We start from the raw sequence: 21845 nt of genomic DNA on the forward strand, positions 1-21845 counted from the left end.
ATCGTAATCATTCATTGTGTGAAGATTCTCCTCATTACCCCATCTCATCTTTTTTGTCTTCAATTATCTTCAGTTGGTTGCCCTACTGCTCATGGAATCAGTTTCTCCCTCTCTACTCTATCAAAACATCTCATAATTTTGATCTGCCCGATTGAGCCTCCTGTTAGCCCCCTCTGCTCGAAGGAGAACAGGCATGTATCTCCAGTCACTCCTTATAACTGAGGTTTCTTATCCCTGGGACTATTCTGGTCAATCTCCTCTGCAACCCTTTCTAAGGCCTTGACCTCTGCATTATTATTGTGTGATGCTCAGAATTGGATGTCAATCTCCAGCTGAGGTGGCCTCCCCTTATTGGTGCAAGCAGATCTTTCTCAATCTTTTTCGGCACTTTGGTCACATTCAACCAAGAAAGCTTTTAACTTTGTCTTATAGGACACTGGTTCTTATTGCAGAAAGAAAAGTGAACAAGTTACATAAAAACATAAACTCTAGATGGTTGGAGAGAAATTTGTGGTTAAATCTTCTTTGCTTCAGGTTTGTTTTGAAATATTCTCTATTGACGTTGGGCCTTCCTTTCCTCTCAGGTTCGGTTAGATGACCACATCATTAAGACCGACCGAGGCTTGTTGCTGAGGAACATCCAACGCAAGAATGCCGGCACCTACTTCTGCCATTCCATGGAGCTCGACTTCACCCAGACGCTCATGCACATCTCGCTGGAGGTGATCAGGCTGGAGCAGGCCGACGAGCTCCTCCGCAAGGACCCAGCCACAGGCCGGGCCTCCTCCTCGGCCTTCCCCAACCAGAAAGTCTGGTACCGCGACTTCCTGCAGCTGGTCGACCACCCCAGCCTGAAGACGGTGGACGAGATCTGCGAGCAGGTGTGGAGGCGGCGGAGCAAACAACCCAAACACAAGCGGGCCCCGGCCCGTCACCCGCAGACCAAGTGGAAGCATCTGCAGGAGGTGAGGAAGGGGCGGAACCGGCGAACACACAACCTGCCGCGCGCAGAACGGGCTCCCCGTAGCGCTGTTGTGCAGTGAGGTCGATGAGAGGAAAACAATTGATGGAACAATCCTGGGAGTGATGGCAAGGACTGAAGTATTGCCCGGTGGGTGCATCTAGCACCAACTTTTACTGCACAACGTTTACATGAACCACTGAGTGAAGGGACATTTCTCTCACTGTTGAAACCACTATGACACTAACATCATCACTTTATGTTCTAGTGTGTTAGGAATTACTTCTCATATTTAAGGCTATGGATAGCAATAATAAGTACTAGGGCTTATTAGGATTGCCAGCAATCTCTTAGGTCTTGGGAGGCTTGTTCTGCCCGTTCTGGGCTTCATGATAAATGCGTCTCGTGCCTTGGGCGAGCCTTTCCCCTCTTTTCAACTCTGTCAAGAACATTGCCCGAGGAGGCTTAAGACTGGCATTGCAGGGATAAGGCCTTGCTGGCTGGCCAAGAGATTTTAACCCTTTGCGGCTCACATCATCCAAACACCGCCACTGTTTCAAAGTGCAAAGTGATGTTGCGAATGGGCGAATTGATAAAACATCCATGTGACGGAAGCCCCAAATACTCTTCATTCTGTGCCCTTGGACAAGCTGGCACCTTGCCAATGTGTGCTTGGCACCACTGCCTCAGAGTCAACCCAGTTGAGTTACACCATAAGGGTGGATAGAACAAGCCACAGATCGTTCAGCTTTGGATATGAATGGGCTGAAAAGGGTTAATTGAAGACATGGAGAGTTCTTGAAGAAAGTGATGATCTAGTAAAACTTTCTCTTTTTTTGGGTTTGACCCTTTAGTCAGGTGTTGGTGCCTATGGGATTTATACCTTTCGATTGTTAAAGCTGGCATTGCATTGTACAATAGCGAAGTTTGCTCAATCATTCATGCTTCATCACGCCATGCTCTGGAGGACAGCCGGGTCTCAAATCATTCTACTCCCGATGAATGTACGACATAGTAACAGTCAGGAAACACCACGCACAGACAAAAAGGAACTTCAGAGAAAGGGCCTTGCAACACACTCAAGCCTGGCCTAGGGATTAACAAGAGGATAAGCTTTGATAACTCTGCTTCATTGAAACCCAAACTCGAACAGCAGTGAAAGGAGGACAGAAGACTTTGAGTCGGATTAGTCAAAGACTGTCCACCAACAATGCTCTTCCTGCCTTCAACCTGAATGAATATGTCTCATTAGTGCTTTAAGAGGGAACGAAGATGGTGGGGGTGGGGTTGGTCTAATCAGTCAGGTAACTAGCGCAGGACTAGGACAGAGGACATGTTCGTCATCATGAACACGGCCAAAAGGTCAAAGGTTACATATAAAACCACGACGCGGAGTCAAAGATTCCAGCCCATGCTGAGAAAAGTTGCAACCAATGCCTTGCGGTCTTTCTATGGTGGGGGGGGGTTATATATTGAATGTCATGGGGAAGCGATGAGTACTGCGTTATTTGTCAGGTGCAATTTGTGTTACACGTTGAGGTACTAAACTGTCACTCTTTATACTTAGGTTTCCAAAAACTTGTTTTGATCACGAAAGAATAGGTTTAAGATAAGTTATGTGTGCATGGCAATGAGCTGACTGGGGGACTAACTTGTGCAGGGTTGGAACTTCTGCATCATGGGCAGCACGGTAGCATTGTGGATAGCACAATTGCTTCACAGCTCCAGGGTCCCAGGTTCGATTCCGGCTTGGGTCACTGTCTGTGCGGAGTCTGCACATCCTCCCCGTGTGTGCGTGGGTTTCCTCCGGGTGCTCCGGTTTCCTCCCACAGTCCAAAGATGTGCAGGTTAGGTGGATTGGCCATGATAAATTGCCCTTAGTGTCCAAAATTGCCCTTAGTGTTGGGTGGGGTTACTGGGTTATGGGGATAGGGTGGAGGTGTTGATCTTGGGTAGGGTGCTCTTTCCAAGAGCCGGTGCAGACTCGATGGACCGAATGGCCTCCTTCTGCACTGTAAATTCTATGATTGATACTCATGATTAACTGAAGCAAGAAATATTCCGCTGAGGACCTTGGCTGAAATGCACACTCAGGGAAGCCAATTACGTCGTGCCCACTTGCTAAAGAGAAAAAGGAATTGGTGCAAATGGCTGGGAAGGGGAAGAGCGGGTGGAACATGGGTGAAAAGCGAGGGGGAGAGGTAGGTGGGTGAGACAAAGGTCAGGTACAAGGTTCTCAGTAAGTTGATGTTGGTGCGGGTAGTGGGGGTGCGCCCAAGACTCTCGTGTAGTCACAGTGGCTGGTAACCGCACAAGGTGAATAGTGAGGAGCTGGTCAGGTTGGAAATCAAAACAAAACGGGGTTTTCGCTTGTGAACATACGCTCCAGGAGTAGGAGTGTCCCACTCGGCACGTCGAAACGAGGATGTTTAACAGAAGTTCTCTCACCCTCTTTATTTCAGTCTCACTACTGACTGAATATCTATCTCTCATGCATCACTTCTGTCTGTCTTTCTCCCTTTCTGTCTCATGGCGGGTGGGTGGTGAGGGGTGGTAAATGGGAAGAGGTTTGGCGTTCTGACATTGGAAGCGAGTGGGGAAGAGGAAAGTAGTTTGGTCGAGTTGATTTCTTTTGTGTGTCATTCAGTCACTGTTGCTTCACAGCTCCAGGGTCCCAGGTTCAATTCCCAGCTTGGGTCACTGTCTGTGCGGAGTCTGCACGTTCTCCCCGTGTCTGCGTGGGTTTCCTCCGGGTGCTCCGGCTTCCTCCCAGAAGTCCCGAAAGACGTGCTTGTTAGGTGAATTGGACATTCTGAATTCTCCCTCAGTGTACCCGAACAGGCGCCGGAATGTGGCGACTAGGGGCTTTTCACAGTAACTTCATTGCAGTGTTAATGTGAGCCTACTTGTGACAATAAAGATTATTATAAAGTCTTTCTATCTTTCCCTCTCCTTCTTTCCTCCCCATCCCCCCTCTGTCTCTCTCTCTCCCTCGCTCTCTCTGTGGCAATGTCTATCTCTCTCTCTGCACTAGTTTAAATTAAGTCTTGAGAGTAGATCTAGGGGCACAGGATAGAACCAGCTGGATGCTGCCATGGGGATCTTTAGGAGCTATCTGGATGGATGAACTAAGATGTGACATCTGGCGTTCACTCATCATTAATTAACTTGTGATATGAATTCTGTGTTTAGATCCAAAATGTACTTGACTGAGAAATTGGCTTACCCTAGTGTAGATCATACTCACAAAATTAGTGATAGAAATAATTTGCAGTCAAAAGATTAATAAATGTAGGGACCATGCTGAAAGAGATTTTAAAATGTGTTGAAGACTTGGGAGTACCATGTGACTGAACTATTTGTTGCAAAATCATGGCTGCTCTTATCAAGAATGAGTTTTGGTTTTTGAAGGAAATCCTTCCATTTGACTAATTAATCAGACACTGCGCTAACATTCCAATAAATCAGGTGACTTTTTACCTCTGTAGACCTGAGTGTTTAGCACTGAAAATGAAGCTGAATAAAGAGGTTTCGACAACATTTTTCGGGGCAGGTGCAGCATTAGCTAGCTGGTGGAGGTTATGGAGGCCGAGATTGTTGTTCCATCATTATGGAGCAGTGGAAGTGAGAATGAATAAGGTTCTGGAGAGAACCAAGGAGCCTTGGGTGGGTTACAAGGGATGATGTCAAAGAGGGATTGGGACCCAGACCACAGAGGTGATTGAGGATGGAGATGGAAGACAAGGAGGACTTGGGTGAGGGTCACGGTGCAGAGTTTGAAGAAGAGCTTAGGATCAAACAGTTCCAACCATGTGACGAGGTGGATCAGATATTTGGAACGAGATAAGTCTCTCAGTAATCACTGAGGATTGGAATCTTAGACAGCCATATTGGACATTTCTCTTCGCCATTGCAGTATCAAACCCCATTGGAGAGCTATCCCTTCTATCTAGATTGTATTTGAACCTGAGTGCTGAAGGACAATGTTCTTGGACACCGTGACATCTTTCATTCTGCCTTCCCTAAATTTTAAAGTTTGAGTTTCACACTTGAAGCAATAGTATTGTAGCTCCTGCCTTGCTGCCCAGCAGCCCTCTTCTGTCTGGGCTTTAACTAGAGGTCTTAGACAGCATTCTAAACGACTGAGCTGCCTGATTGCCTCAGAAGCTGAGCGCATTAAGATAAAAACGATGGACTGGTAAAAACCATTAGGTCATTTAGTACAGTCTTGATACTTTCAGCAACAGCGATTCACAAAAAACCCATTCACCAACAGCCATGGAATCCTCTCGAAGAAGCAGAAAAAGCAGGTTCAAAAAAGTTCAAGTCCAATTTTGGGTGGGGTGAAAACCTGAAAAAACTCCCCCGTCCCCCCCTTTAGACAATCTAAACTAGTGCAGGATATTGCCCATGGTTTCCATTACTTAATATTGCAGCTACTATTAAGTTGCTGTGATGTCTGTCGCAGGCAGGAACAGCTCCAGCTCTCTTTTGGAAGTAGACCGTGAATCATCACTCACGCACAGGCCAGTAACTTGCTCCAGATGTCCACCATCCTCTGGGAAAAGACAGAGTATCCTGGCATCCAAACCTAGTTCTGCACATGTGGAATTTGAACACTTGATCCCTGGTCCTGCCTGGTCCATCTAAGTGATTTGTCAACATGGACGCATTCTAGTCCTTTCATTGTTTTAAGCATTTGGCTAGATTTCTTCAATCTTTGCGCCCTAAAAAGTAAATGTGCCAAGCTACTACAAGGAAGCCTACCTGGGTTATAAAGGTGCTTTAGAAGGTGAGGGTGTAGTGGTATTGACTAGACACATAGAGATCCAGGGTAGTGCTCTGGGGACCTGAGTTTGAATTCCACCAGCGCAGATGGCAGAATTTGAGTTCAATAAAAATCTGGAATTGAAAGTCTAATAACGACCATGAAACAATTGTCATAAAAACCCATCTGGTACGCTGATGTCCTTTAGGGAAGGAACACTGCCGTCCTTACCTGGTCTGGCCTACATGTGACTCCAGGTCCGCAGCAATGTGGTTGAACTTTTAACTGCCCCTCTGAAATGACCCAGCAAAACCACTCAGTTCAAGGGCAATTGGTGAATAAAATCATGGCCCTTCCTTTGAACCCATTCCAAAGCCTCTACATCACTAACCATTGAGGTGACCCGAAGCAGTCTAGCCAAAGCCTTATACTTGTTGAATGGTGTGGTTTGCTTTCCACGATAGGGGCTGGTTTAGCACAGTGGGCTAAATAGCTGGCTTGTAATGCAGAACAATGCCAGGAGCGCTGGTTCAATTCCCGTACCAGCCTCCCTGAACAGGCGCCAGAATGTGGCGACTAGGGGCTTTTAAGGGGCTGGCTTAGCACAGTGGGCTAAACAGTGGGCTTGTAATGCAGAACAAGGCCAGCAGCGTGGGTTCAATTCCCATACCGGCCTCCCCGAACAGGCGCCGGAATGTGGTGACTAGGGGCTTTTCACAGTAACTTCATTGAAGCCTACTTGTGACAAGTGATTATTATTATTATAAACCGTCTTTGCACAACGAACTAACACCTTCTTGGTTTTCACTAACATTGCACAAAAAACCACTCACCAACAGCCATAGAATCCTCTAGAAGAAGCAGAAAAAGTCCAATTTTGGGTGGGAATGAATACCTGAATAAGGATATCTCTCCCCTCCCCTCTCTAGACAATCTAAACTAGTGCAGGATAATGTCCATGATTTATATCATCAATCTTAAAAGAAGCGTGCACTAAAATGGCAACACCTCTTACTCTATCAACAACCTTCAGCTCCGGACCTTTGTCGGGACTTGGTGCAAGTTACGTATGGGCAGCAGAATTTTGGAGATCGAGGTTAGGGAGGGCGTGATCTACCTAAGTGATATAACATTGGTCAAACACACGGCCATTTCCTCATTCATTGCATCAAGATCTGCTTGCAGCAGCTTAAGCTCACCACAGACCTAACACTCGCACATAGCGTCAACTAATGTACAATGGTCTAATCATGAAATTAATGGATGATACTAAAATGCTCACTAATACGTTTCTGTATTTTGTCAAAAGCTCACTGTCTTAAACCAAAGATTATGTAAACTATCAGGCTCTGAAACATTCCCTGGGTGTCAATATTTGGTGGCTTAAAGAATACACCTGCTTTTTCCCAATACTGTACAGACAGTGATGTGGTTTTTAATGATTTTGTATTAATGTCTAAAGTTTCTGTTAATAAAGTTTTATCATATCACTCAACATAATAACCTGATATTGACTTGTTTATAATCTGCGTTGGCACGGTGATTATGGATTCAGAGACATGAGTTTAAAGCCCAGAATGAAAACTGAGGAATTGTAATTTAGTTGACTAAACTAATGAGATGGCGACACGGTGGTGCAGTGGTTAGCACTACAGCCTCACGGCGCTGAGGACCCGGGTCGCTGTCGGTGTGGAGTTTGCACATTCTCCCCGTGTCTGCGTGGATCTCACACCCACAAAGCCAAAGATGTGCAGGGTGGGTGGATTGGCCACGCTAAATTGCCCCTTAATTGGAAAAAATATTGGGTACTCTAAATTTATTTAAAAAAAACTAAACTGATGTGGAATAAAAGGCGAGACTCAGTAATGGAAACCACAAAACTGCTGGGTTGATGTAAAAACCCATCTGGTTCACTAACGTCCTTTAGGGAAGGAAATCTGCCGCCCTTACCCAGTCTGGACTGCACATAACCCCAGACCCACAGTGGTTGACTCTTAACTGCCCCTCTGAAGAGTCCCAGCAAACAAACTCAGTTGTTTTCCAGAAGGCAGCTCACCACCCTCTCCAGGGCAAGTAAGGACGGCAAAATTGTTACGCGGGATTCTCCATCCCGCCAGCTCTGTTTTCCGGCGTAGCCCGCCCCCATCGGCAGCTGGATTCTCCGTTCCCGCAGCCGGCCAATGGGGTTCCCCCTTGCGACCACCTCCCCGCCATTGGGAAAACCCGCAGGCATGGGGCCGTTGCCGGCGAAGCGGAGGATCCCGCCAACGGAGAATCCAGCAGGTTGGCTTTGCCAGTGATGCCCATGTCCAATGGATACATTTTTAAAAAGCCCATTAAAAGTAACGCAAACTGTGAGAGCAGGGATGATAGATATAAATCACACAGGACCTATCCACCAGGAGGTGCATTACTTGCGCTGATACCTGAACGTTTTGGAAACCAGGGGGAGGATTTGTCTGCTGCGCCTGCCACAAGATCGCCACAGTCGCGGGACGCGGACCGTGTAAAGGTCCATTGACCTCGGGCGGGAATTTCTGGTCGCCGGGCGGGTGCGGCCGGAGAATCCCGCCCCAGATGTGGTCGTCTGCGGTATCAGCCACGTCGATCTTTGCTTGTCGCCATTTTTAAAAATGGAGAAATCCAGTAAAGGATCAAATGCCATGTTGTGTCATGTCAAGGTTTAAAAGAGCGAAGGGGAACATGAGATATATCGCACAGTACTGATTGGAGGAAAATGATAAAATCTTGGGGATTGTAGTACAAAAGAATGGAAGTAAACAATTCCGTGGTTTGCAGTGCTCCTCAGACGGCATGAGTTCTGGAAGATTTAGGGTAAGAAACTGTCTCGTCTGGAGGTGCTGAGAGCAATGCTCTGGAGGCCAGGGATTGCTCTGGGTCCCTGTGCCACCATGCAGTCACTTCCTGTGCAGTGTTGCAGCATTGGAGGATGCTACATCCCCTCCGTGCATCCGAAGATCTTAACTAGACCCGATCATGATAGGCAATGGTGTAGAGGTACTGTCGCTGGATTAATAATCCAGAGGCCGAAGGAAATGCCCTGGGAACCCAGGTTCGAATCCCACCACCACAGATAGTGAAATTTAAATTCAAAACATCTGGAATTAAAAACCTAATGATGACAATGAAACCATTGTCAGTTGTTGTAAAAACCCCATCAGGTTCACTAATGTCCGCTGGCCTACCTGTGACTCCAGACCGCCGCAATGTGATTGACTCTTAACTGCCCTCTGAAATGGCCCCGCCATGCAGTTCAAGGGCACTTAGGGATGGGTAACAAATGCAGGCCCAGCCAGCGATGCCCCCGCCCATGAACAAATAAGGAAAACGATATCTCGCAGCCTAAATTTAGGTCATACATGTGCAGGCAATCACATCATCGTTTCCTCCGTAGACAACCAGCTTCAAGCTGCGCCATGGGCCATGTGCGAGCGTTATTTAAAGGACCAGGCACCTAACTTTCACATTATATAATTGTTTTTGGAACATTTTGCATTGCAAAGTATCTTGGGAATGTCCTGGAGTGTTTGGGAAGTATTTTGGTGAATCTCAGGAGAATGCTGTATTCCCATAGTTGTGTGTGTGTTTGTGGGCCAGGGGGGGTGGGGGGGCGGGTGCAGTTTTCGGAGGTGTGGATGTGAGTGCCTACACAGCCCCCTCCCCGGCCTGGGCTCCTGTGGCTGGTCAGGCTGCACCAGCCCTTGGAAAGAGTACCCTACCCAAGCCCACGCCTCCACCCTATCCCAGTAACCCCACCTACCTTTTTTTGGACACCAAGGGCAATTTAGCATGGCCAATCCTGCACATCTCTGGACTGTGTATCCAAAAGCAGGACCTCAGCAGGGAGAGGTCGATGTGAGGGGAGGGTGATGGGAAGGGAAGCAAGAGGTCAATGATCGTACCATCAGCAGCTTGCTCATTGTTGGACGAAACGGTGGCACAGTGGTTCGCGCTGCTGCCTCACAGCTCCAGGGATCCGGGTTCAATTCCAGCCTCAAGTGACTGCCTGTGCAGTCGGGGAGCTACGTTGTTGAAGTGCGAGGCAAAGCAACAAGGCAGTTTTAGATCACAACGCTGATCTATTTAACAAAGAACATTATATACAGAACAGTACAACTCCAACACAGGTCTAGTTCCCTCGAATCCTGCGGTTACTCTGACGATACCCCAACAATCAGGTCTGCGCCTAGACACCCGATAGGCTGAGATTCATGTGCTCTGTCCCCATGGGCTCCGAGCGGGTTCCGTGACCCACAAAAGATTGCCCCTTCAAGGGGGCCCGTGACCAGGGGCAGCATGGTAGCACAGTGGTTAGCACGGTTGTTTCACAGCTCCAGGGTCGCAGGTTCGATTCCCGGCTTGGGTCACTGTCTGTGCGGAGTCTGCACGTTCTCCCCGTGTGTGCGTGGGTTTCCTCCGGGTGCTCCGGTTTCCTCCCACAGTCCAAAGATGTGCGGGTTAGGTGGATTGGCCATGATGAATTGCCCTTAGTGTCCAAAATTGCCCTTAGTGTTGGGTGGGGTTACTGGGTTATGGAGATACGGTGGAGGTGTGGTCTTGGGTAGGGTGCTCTTTCCAAGAGCCGGTGCAGACTCGATGGGCCGAACGGCCTCCTTCTGCACTGTCAATTCTATGATTCTATGAGTCAATCAAATCCCGACAAGGAAAGTTTCCGACATGTTGCGAAATTGTGAAACATTGGGCGAAAAGTTTCCTCTTCCAGAGATCTCCAGTGGAGGGCAGCAGTGTGCTGTGTTCAGAATTCACTGGCCCATGTTGGGTTAGATCTTGGCATTGTGATTGTCAAACGTTCAAAAAAAGGTGCTTGAAAGGAGATGTGAGGAACTGCCCAGAATGTGAAGGACTTTGATGTGGGGAATGAGGATTAAGTGGTGAGTGAGGCAGAGGTTGGGAGAATATCCTTTGGCGGGGAGGGTACGGAATGTCCTATCAGAAGCTGAAGTGAAAACGGAATTTGGAATCAGCTTTTAAAAAGCATCTTGCTAAATATTATTTTAATGGGCCTAAATAAATGAATAGCTCCTCCAGACAGCTCAGGCAGATGTGGTTCTCTTATACCAAGGAAAACCAAGGAGTATTTAGAAAGGAAATAAATAGATTTGACACTCTGGCAAAAAACACCCTGTCACTCATCACAGAGCTTGAGTATTGCTGAAAAGAATGATGTTGCGGAAGCTTTTCATCTCGTACTCATCAGGGCAAGAATGTCAAATTTCAAACAACCGCAACAAGTTATACCACAGGAGGAAAGGGCGCTGATTGGTTAACAAGTCGCCTCCAATTGGCTGAGCCATTCCAACAACCAGCCTCTGTTTGCAGTAGTGTTCAAGCTCTGAATGACCAAAGTACAGTCAGTGATTTGGGCACCAAAAGCATTCAGGAGAAACTCTCGCAGCAGCAACTCCGTTGGACTGGGCGCTGTGTCCGGAGGGCTGAAAAACGGTCTCCCCCACCAGGCCCTGTTTTCTCAACCCTCAAATGGCCAGGGTTCCAAGGGAAATCTGAGAAAATATTTTAAAGACCCAGCAAAGCTTCCCTTATGGCGCGGCAGCATTGACATTGATGACAAGGAGGAGTTTGCTACCAATCCTTTAAAATGGCGACACCTGACAAGCTGCATCATGCTTTGCGCCCCAACAACATCTTAGTGATGAGGTGGTGCGCTGATAGGGAAGTAAAGAAAAGGAAGCAAATCCTGCTCTCCGGATCCCACCATCTCATGGGACGCCCTTCCCCATGTGCCAAAAGATCTGTGGGTCGGAGATCGTCCTGTTCACTCACATGAAGACCCAAGGCAGACACATTCGACCCTGAGTAGACATAATCCTCGAATCAAGGGACAGCCACGACAAAAACGTGAGTGGCAGTTTGAGAATTTGAAATCGTTTTAAAAAGCTGGGGCGGGATTCTCCGCAATCGACGCGATGTCCGCCGACCGGCGCCAAAAACGGCGCGAATCAGTCCGGCATCGCGCCGCCCCAAAGGTGCGGAATTCTCCGCATCTTGGGGGGGCCGAGCCCTCACCTTGAGGGGCTAGGCCCTCACCTTGAGGGGCTAGGCCCGCACCGGACTGATTTCCGTCCCGCCAGCTGGCGGGAAAGGCCTTTGGTGCCCCGCCAGCTGGCGCGGAAAATACTTTGCCGTGCGGCGCATGCGCGGGAGCGTCAGCGGCCGCTCACGGCATCCCCGCGCATGTGCAGTGGAGGGGGTCTCTTCCGCCTCCGCCATAGTGAAGACCATGGCGAAGGCGGAAGGAAAAGAGTGCCCCCACGGCACAGGCCCGCCCGCAGATCGGTGGGCCCCAATCGCGGGACAGGCCACCGTGGGGGCACCCCCCGGAGCCCGCCTGCGCCGCCTTGTCCCGCCGTTCGAAAGGTGGTTCAATCCACGCCGGCTGGCCAATTTGTTTGCATCTCTTTACTGCGTGGAATCCCCCTCACTTTGAAATTGTGCCCCCTGGTTCTAGACTCCCGAACCGAGGGAACCATCTTACCTACAATATGTCTATTCCTCTAAGTATTTTGTAAGTTTCTATAACATCACCTCTTTCATTCTTCTTTCATTCTTTGAAACTCAAGGGAATACAGGCCCAGTTTTCCCAATCTCTCTTCATAAGTCAGTTCTGCCATCCCAGAACAAGTCTGGTGAACCTTCGCTGCACTGCCTCTATGGCAATAATATCCTTTATTTTTTGTTTATTACTGGCTCCTAACTGCCCATTGAATTATGGTTCAAGAGGTCGTTCCTCCATCATCATCATAGAATCATAGAGTTTACAATGCAGAAGGAGGTCATTCGTCCCACTGAGTCTGCACCGGCCCTCTGAAAGAGCACCCTACCTAGGCCGATGCTTCCACCCTATCCCCGTAACCCAGTGACCCCACCTAACCTTCTGGACACTAAGGCACAATTTTAGCATGGCCGATCCATCTAATCTGCACATCTTTGGACTGCGGGAGGAAACCGGAGCACCCGGAGGAAACACACGCAGAGACGGGGAGAAAGTGCAAACTCCACACAGACGGACACCCGAGGCCGCAATTGAACCCGGGTCTCCGGAGCTGTGAGGCAGCAGTGCTAACCACTGTGCCACTCCAAAGGCATGGCAACTTGACAGATAGAGAGGAAAGCCAGCACGTGACTTGATGCCGAAACCCGGGATTGAACCAGGGACCCTTAGATCTTCAGTCTAACGCTTGCCCAGCTGAGCTATTTCGACAAACCGTAGAATCCGTACAGTGCAGAAGGAGGCCATTCAGCCCACCGAGCCTGCACCGACCCTCTGAAAGACACCCTACCAAGGACCCAATCCCAATCTCCTATCCCCGTAACCCCACCTAGGAACAATTTAGCATAGCCAATCCGCCTAACGTGCGCATCATCCTCCAGGACAATTAGTGATGGGTGAACCATGTCCACTGTGCGACTGACAATCATCCTGAAAATTAATGTTCCAAAAATTGTTTGAGGCTTGGTTTATTTCTTTGGCCTTTTCCGTCTGCTCCAGTTGGTTGGTTGCTGGTGAAGAGGTAATGGGAGTTGTTGGGGAGAGGACTATGCTATCTATGCCTGATGTATGACTGGGATGGGCCTATGTAAGTGTAGGTACACCCACAATGCTGTTAGGGAGAGAGCTCCAGGATTTTGACCGAGCGACAGTGAAGGTGCGGTGTTATATTCCCAATTCAGGATGGGTTTTTCCTCTTCTCCAGGCGCACATTTCTTTTCCCCTCAAAGTGCATGTTTCCCAAGGCAAACATTCCCTCGCGTCACAGACTAATGCTACTATCAGGGCATGTTTAATCAAAGGGCGATCATCACTCCCGATTAAAATGGTGGGACAGGAGGTGGCGCCACGTGTATTCTGCAGCAACATCCGTTCACAAAATGGCCCAGTAATCCGCCATCCCAGAATCAGGCTGCTCAAGTTGATTGAACACCAGGAAAAAAAACAAAACCCCACCTCGGCTGGCCTCAACACTTCAATCCACCACTTGACTCTTCCCTTGTCAGTCAGTCAGAGCAAGTGGCAGGGGCAGGGGGCAGGGTAGGTGTAGTACAGCTAGCTTTCTGTTCAGACGGGAGAACTGTTGACATAGTTTATGGGGTGTGGGCATGCAGTCGCAGCAGCACATCTTAGAAATGAGTTCACCACCTGGGAAAAGCTGCCGTAACACACATGGTTGGTGGGTTTTCATGATGGAATGTCTGGGACTGTTAACCACTCATTTAAACATAGCGTCAGACAGCCGGTTTCAAATGTTCAGAAGGTTGGACAGGGTAGATACGGTGAAATTATTTCCACTGATGAGGTAATCAAGAAAGGGATGTCATCTTAAAATTAAGCCGTGGTTAGTAGGAGGGAAGCCAAGAGTCACTTTTTCCACACAGGGAGGTAGATTTTAAAAAAAATTATTTCATGGGACATAGAACATAGAACATAGAACAATACAGCGCAGTACAGGCCCTTCGGCCCACGATGTTGCACCGAAACAAAAGCCATCTAACCTACACTATGCCATTATCATCCATATGTTTATCCAATAAACTTTTAAATGCCCTCATTAAACTTTTAAATGCCCTCATTTTAGTGACATGGTGTCACTAGCAATTAGAGCGACTGACTCTGGCTGGATAGAGATCTTTGCCTGCCCCTCTCCCAATCTCCGGCCATTGGTGTCTCAGCCAGGTTTTGAACCACAGACCCCCAGGGGTTACTATATCCTCCCAGGACCTGACACCCACTCGATTTCAGGCTGAGTACCGCTTCTGCCTGGTACACCATCCGAAACGGGCGACTTTTCAGGGGGGAAACCAGCCCCGCAATGTGGTGCCCCTCATCTGGAGTTGTTCCATCTCAGAAACACTGTGGTCGGGGAGGGGGCCCACAACAATCCCCTGACCCCACAGAGAGAGACCAGTGCCTCAGTCCAATTCCAGGGGCCACCATCGTTACCAGAAGTAGAACAGATGCTCAGCAAACATCCAGCAGTCATCAGCCACCTGGACAAAATTGAATTCTATGCAAGTGTAGGTACACCCACAGTGCTGTTAGGGAGAGAGCTCCAGGATTTTGACTGAGCGACAGTGAAGGTGCGGTGTTATATTCCCAATTCAGGATGGTTTTTGGCTTGGAGGGGAACCTCCAGATAGTGGTGTTCCCGTGTATCTGTTGCCCTTGTTTGTCCTTCTAAGTAGTAGAGGCTGCAGGTTTGGAAGGTGCGGTCTAAGGAGCCTTGGCGAGTTGCTGCAGTGCATCTTGTAAATGATACAAACTGTGCATCGGAGGTGAAGGGAATAAATGTTTAAGTTGGTGGAGGGGGTGCCAATTATAGTCTGCAATTGTTCAATTGTTCTTATAAGAATCAGTTCACAGTTGATGCTCACTGCGCTTAATTAGTTAAACCCGCATGTGGACTCCGAAAAAGTAAATAAACTGCAGAAGTTGCTGTAAGCTAGATCGAGCTGGACATATGGAGTAGACATTTTAAACACTGTGAATAAAACGTGTGACACACCCAGAAACGTGTGTCAACTCTGCATAATTCCCAGGCATATAAAATATACAACACTGATCAGGTGGAGTGCTTGGTCCTGGATGGTGTTGAGCTTCTTGAGTGTTGTTGGAGTTGCAATCATCCAGGTAAGTGGAGAGTATTCCACCGGTAAGTACCAGGTCTAATTTACGCCGGAGGGACTGGCCCAAAACGGGTGACCGCTCGGCCCATTAAGGGCCGGAGAATCGCCGGGGGGGGGGGGGGGGGGGCGCTGCTTGCGGACACCGACCGGCGCAGCGCGATTCCCGCCCCCGCCAAAACCCCAGAGAATTCGGCAGCCGGTGGGGGCGGGATTTACGCTGCCCCCCCGGCGATTCTCCGGCCCGGCGGGGGTCGGAGAATCCCGCCCCTGACTGTGCTTTGTAAATAATGGAAAGGGGAGACAGGAGGCGGGTTGCTCTCCCCAGAGATCCCAGTTGCTGACCTGCCCCTTGTAGCCAAGGTAAATGATAGCCGCCAGGATGTTGATCGTGGGGGATTCAACGATGGTGATGCCGTCAAAAGATAAAGAGATGGTGGTTAGATTCTCCCCTGTTTGAAATTAAATCTTGGATTCTCTCCCTGAAAAGTGATATTTGGGATTTTGGAGCATCTAAGACCGAAGTTGGAAGATTTCTGCAGAATAACCATGTCAAGAGATGCGGTCTGGACGAACCGTGATCTAACTGAATGGTGGAACACGCTTAAAGGGCTGAATGTGTTAATATGCTTGTTTTGATCAGAATGCTGGGCCCTGTATTGCAGGATGGAGCCCTTCATGAAAGTTCCTGGAATGAGGGTCAGTACTGGGGGCCAGCGAATGTAGGAGAAGGCCAATTTTAAATGCGGGAGATCCAGTGATCCTGAGGTTCCTGTATCCATCTACCCTTATCGGATTCCATGTGTGAAAGGAACAGGCAAGCTGAGGAGGCGGATGGAAAAGCCCCGATTAGATAATGTCGACATTGCATTTTATGGAGTGTGGGTATCATTGCCTTTGAACTGAATGGTGTCCTGTTGCAGCTGTATAGAACCTTAGTTAGGCCACACTTGGTCATGTTGCAGCTGTATAGAACCTTAGTTAGGCCACACTTGGTCATGTTGCAGCTGTATGGAACCTCAGTTAGGCCACACTTGGAGGATAGTGTTCAATTCTGGTCGCCACACTACCAGAAGGATGTGGAGGCTTTAGAGAGGGTGCAGAAGAGATTTACCAGGATGTTGCCTGGTATGGAGGGCATTAGCTATGAGGAATGGTTGAATAAACCCGGTTTGTTCTCACTGGAGCGACGGAGGTTGAGGGGCGACCTGATAGAGGTCTACAAAATTATGAGGGGCATAGACAGAGTGGATAGTCAGAGGCTTTTTCCCAGAGTAGAGGGGTCAATTACTAGGGGGCATAGGTTTAAGGTGCGAGGGGCAAGGTTTAGAGTAGATGTACGAGGCAAGTTTTTTACGCAGGGGGTAGTGGGTGCCTGGAACTCGCTACCGGAGGAGGTGGTGGAAGCAGGGACGATAGTGACATTTAAGGGGCATCTTGACAAATACATGAATAGGATGTGAATAGAGGGATACGGACCCAGGAAGTGTAGAAGATTGTAGTTTAGTTGGGCAGCATGGTCGGCATGGGCTTGGAGGGCCGAAGGGCCTGTTCCTGTGCTGTACTTTTCTTGGTTCTTTGTTCTTTGTTCTTTGTTCCTGGGCCATTGTCAGAAGGACAGTCAACAGTCAACCACATTACCAGAACCCGTGAGCGGGTTCTTCCCAGAGGTGGAGGACAAATGTGAACAGTGCCAGGGAGGCCCGGCCAACCACACCCACATGTTCATGTCAGGTTTGTCAGGTTCTGGACAACTTTCTCCGAGGCGATGTCCAAGGTTGTGGGGGTGGAGAAAAGGGGGGGGGGGGAGGCCCAACGATAAAAGGGAGGGGGGAGAGGGCAGGGGAGGGTGTTGCCCACATGTAAATAGCAGATAACCTGCTCATTGTACAGCGAAGGGCCCAGGAAAGGCCCCTGAAACAACAAATGAAAGGGGGCCAGGGGTGGGGGAGGTGCGGTGGGCGGGGGAGATCAGCTCAGAGGAACATTACATGTACATTGTAACCGGCACAGTCATCCATCCTGAATGTATAGTGCATAATATGTAAAAACTTCAATATAATCATTTAAGAGAAGAGTCAACCACTTTGCTGTGGGTCTGGAGTCCCATGTAGGCCAGACTGGGTAAGGACGGCAGATTTCCTTCCCTAAACGGATTTTAGTAAACCAGGTGGGTGTTTATGACACTCAAACAATAATTTCATGTCGCCATTACTAATTACTTTTCAATTGCAGATTTTATTAGTTGAATATAAATTGTCCCAGTCGCTATGCTGGGGTTTGAATCTGAGATGTCCGGAAAAGGTCAGTCTTATTTCGAACTCACAGTGAGGAAATACAGCAGCTGAGCAAGACTCCAAGTCCCAGCTGGGACCATCCTGAGATGCCGGGTCCCATTGGGCCGGCTTTTAACTCAGGGAATTAACCAGCCTCCGCCCCCTCAGCGAGGCAGCTCCTTTCTCCTCGAGCCCCACGGGGAGATCAATTCGGCTGCTCCCTCGGCCTCGTGGGTGTGAGAGCAGAAGCCATGTCTCCAGATTACTACTTGAGTGACCATCCCTACACCGCCATCTCCCCAGCTAATCCGCCTTTGTCAGGTTGAATGACACAAGGTGCAATAAAAGTCAAGCCCGGCTCCAGATAGGAATGATTGTCACTTTAAATTCACCCATGGCACAGGTTTAAAAAGAGGTGACTGCCCCTTTAAGAACGAGCAAGCAAAGGCTCCTGTAAAAAGACTTAATTCTTCTTCAAAGTATGAATCACATTTATTTTTCCAGATGCTGGTCAGATGACCCCTGGCAAAATTAAACACATTGATTCGTACCCCTGTCATATATTTGTACAGCTTGGTGTGGGAGCAGGGTTTCTTATCAATATTTTCTGTGTATGACTGCAACTCTCCTCCGAGTTCTGTTTCGCAAGAGCGAACGCAGAGTAGCTCACACCTAAAGCCAGGGTCTGGGAACTCGAAGCTTTATTGGCAAACGACATTCCGGGGAGGAGCGCCGTTCACCATTAAAGGTCGACCGGGATCTCGAACCCTGCCGGTGCGAGAAGAAAAATAAATGTTTTCCCTACACCTTCTGTTTGCCTTCAATCATGTTTCTCCACAACTACCACAAGGGGAAGCAATCTATCAAAATGACATCTCATTAGAGCCTAATCCCTTTGACCGGACGCCCCAGGGTCCTGAGGTCCCTCCTCTGCACCCTGGCACTGGGGAACCTTGGAAGGTGGAGAGTCTCGGTCAAACCCTCAATGTTAGTTTCATCGTCTTGAAATGAAATGAAATGAAAACTTATTGTCACAAGCAGGCTTCAAATGAAGTTACTGTGAAAAGCCCCTAGTCGCCACATTCCGGCGCCTGTTCGGGGAGGCTGGTACGGGAATTGAACCGTGCTGCTGGCCTGCCTTGGTCTGCTTTAAAAGCCAGCGATTTAGCCCAGTGTGCTAAACCAGCCCCTGAGTCTTTAGCAAATGGGGTGGTGGGCAAAAGGATGTGGTCGCACGGACAGCGGCCTGAAGTAACCATGGTGATTGGCACTTCCTGTGAGTCGTGCGGTGTGAAGAGAGTTCCCACCCCCGCGACACGTGTTTACACGGAGGGCATCACGGGACAGAGTCCGCACCGGGCACCACATTCTGTCCCTGCCGCCAGCGCTATCTTCGGGTCCGGCCAAAGACCACACCCTGTGGCGGGTTCCCCAGTGGCGGGGCACGCCAGCCATGCATTACGCCGGACGATACCGCCAGCGACCAATGACGAGCCGCCATCACTGCCGGAAGACATGCCGGGGGTGGGGGGATTGGAAAATCCCACCCAAAGTGTGCAGTTCCCAGAGTGGGATTAATTATAAAGTGAGAGTCACATGCTGCATCCCACACTGATTGGCCTGTGGCCGAGTGAAGAGAGAGTGCCATCAGCCACATGCGTTGCAGGAGACATTCCTTCTCCTTACCTGTTCGGTAGCATGGCAGCACAGTGGTTAACACAGTGGCTTCACAGCTCCAGGGTCCCAGGTTCGATTCTGGCTTGGGTCACTGTCCGTGCGGAGGCTGCACGTTCTCCCCGTGTCCGCGTGGGTTTCCTGCGGGTGCTCCGGTTTCCTCCCACAGTCCAAAGATGTGCAGGTTAGGTGGATTGGTCATGCTAAATTGCCTCATGGAGTCTAAAAAGTTTAGATGGGGTTACTGGGATAGGGTGAAGGTGTGGGCTTAGGTGGGGTGCTCTTTCCGAGGGCCGGTGCAGACTCGATGGGCTGAATGGCCTCCTTCTGCACTGTAAATTCTATGATTCTTTTCTCATCTCCCCCTTTCCCCCCTCCCCTTTTCTGCATTTAGTTCTCCTCCTTCTCCGATCTGTCGGCTATGCTGATCTGAATCTGGACTTGATGTAGAATCTGTTGTAAGATGTGTGTAGTTCATTTGGTCTCATAAAGAGGTTCTGGGTCTTGTCAAGTCTAACTACTAATAACTATATACAGATGTACATTTTAAGTCTAAGCTCAGAGCTGTGTCCATGCTTGCCTCTACACATGTCTCTGTCTAGTGCAAGTCTCCCCTCTAGGCTCGTGCCAAGGCGCGTTCCTTTACATCGCACTGTGGGCAGTACCGTAACCAGTTTCCTCCTTTCCCTGCTTTCCTTTGGACAGAAGGTGAACGGAAACTAGAGGGAGCTGTGGGAGCTTCAAGAGACTTCGAGGCAAATACAAGGAATCATCAATACTGGTGCACACACACACACACATACATATACACACACACACATACATACACACTCACAGTACATACACACACATACATATATACTGGGCATCACAGTTGCTTCACAGCTCCAGGGTCCCAGGTTCCATTTCCCGCTGGGTCACTGTCTGTGCAGAGTCTGCACGTTCTCCCCGTGTCTGCGTGGGTTCCCTCCACTTGCTCCGGTTTCCTCCCACAGTCCAAAGATGTGCGGGTTAGATGGATTGACCATGCTAAATTGCCCTTAGTGTCCAAAAAGGTGAGGTGGGGTTACTGGGTTACGGGGATAGGGTGGAGGCGTGGGCTGACGTAGGGTGCTCTTTCCGAGGGCTGGTGCAGTCTCGATTGGTTGAATGGCCTCCTTCTGCCCTGTAAATTCTATGCATACACACATGCACATTCATACACACGCACACATACATACACACCCACACACTCATGCGTACAAACACACATACACACTTGCACATACGAACACACACACACACATGCATACACACCCACCCACATACATACACACTCACACATACAGACACACATACATACACACACACATACATATACACATACACATATACACACAAATACATACACACATACATACACACTCACACATACATACACACAAATATACACACACATACATGCATGCATGCACACACATACATACGCACTCACACATACACATGCATACATACACACATGCACATACATACAAACACACATAAATACACACACATACATATACTCATACACATGTACACACAAATACATACACACATACATACACACTCACACATACATACACACAAATATACACACACATACATGCATGCATACAAACATACATGCACACGTACATGGACACATACGTACACAAATACACACGTACACATATACAAACACACATACATACACACATATACACACTCACATGAACACATACACATATGCACACTGACATATACACATGCACATTTACACACATACATATAGACACACATACACACACCTATGCATGTATACACATACACATGTACACACACATATGCACAAATATACACATACATACACACACATGTACATGCACACATATAGACACACATATACACACATATATACACATGCATATATACACATGCATACACACACACATACATGCATACACACGCCCACACACACACCCACATACATACACACTCACACATACAGACACACATGCATACATACTCACACATATACATACACACACACATTTATATGCACTCACACATACATACACACTTGCACATACATACAAACACACATAAATACACACACATAAATATACACATACACATATACACACAAATACATACACACATACATACATACGCACTCACACATGCACACACATGCATACATACACACACACACATATACACACATACACACATGCATACACACATATACATACACACACATACATGCACACATACATGGACACATACATACACAAATACACACATACAAATACAAACACACATACATACACACATATACACACGAACACATACACATATACACACTGACATATACACATGCACATTTACACACATACATATAGACACACATACACACACCTGTGCACACATACATATACATGCACATATACACACATATATACACATACATACACACTCACATATACAC

At 48.3% G+C, this 21845-nt stretch overlaps 1 protein-coding gene and 1 non-coding gene across 6 annotated transcripts in view; one reads left to right on the plus strand and one right to left on the minus strand.

Annotated features, from left to right (window-relative positions):
* The window catches only part of sema3b (sema domain, immunoglobulin domain (Ig), short basic domain, secreted, (semaphorin) 3B), a 421273-nt gene extending 414041 nt beyond the window's left edge, over positions 1–7232 (plus strand). For all 5 annotated transcript variants that reach the window (XM_072472978.1, XM_072472977.1, XM_072472975.1 and 2 more), the window contains exon 18: positions 585–7232. In XM_072472978.1, coding sequence (XP_072329079.1) covers positions 585–1043 — 459 coding nt within the window. In that variant the 3' untranslated portion in view covers positions 1044–7232. The remainder of the gene's footprint in view (positions 1–584) is intronic.
* A 5685-nt stretch (positions 7233–12917) lies between these two features.
* trnaf-gaa (transfer RNA phenylalanine (anticodon GAA)) lies at positions 12918–12990 on the minus strand. The gene has a single exon. It is a non-coding gene; the product is annotated as a tRNA-Phe (tRNA).
* Positions 12991–21845: the final 8855 nt, after the last annotated feature.

This window comes from Scyliorhinus torazame, chromosome 13 (assembly GCF_047496885.1).
Source record: "Scyliorhinus torazame isolate Kashiwa2021f chromosome 13, sScyTor2.1, whole genome shotgun sequence".
Taxonomy (NCBI): domain Eukaryota; kingdom Metazoa; phylum Chordata; class Chondrichthyes; order Carcharhiniformes; family Scyliorhinidae; genus Scyliorhinus; species Scyliorhinus torazame.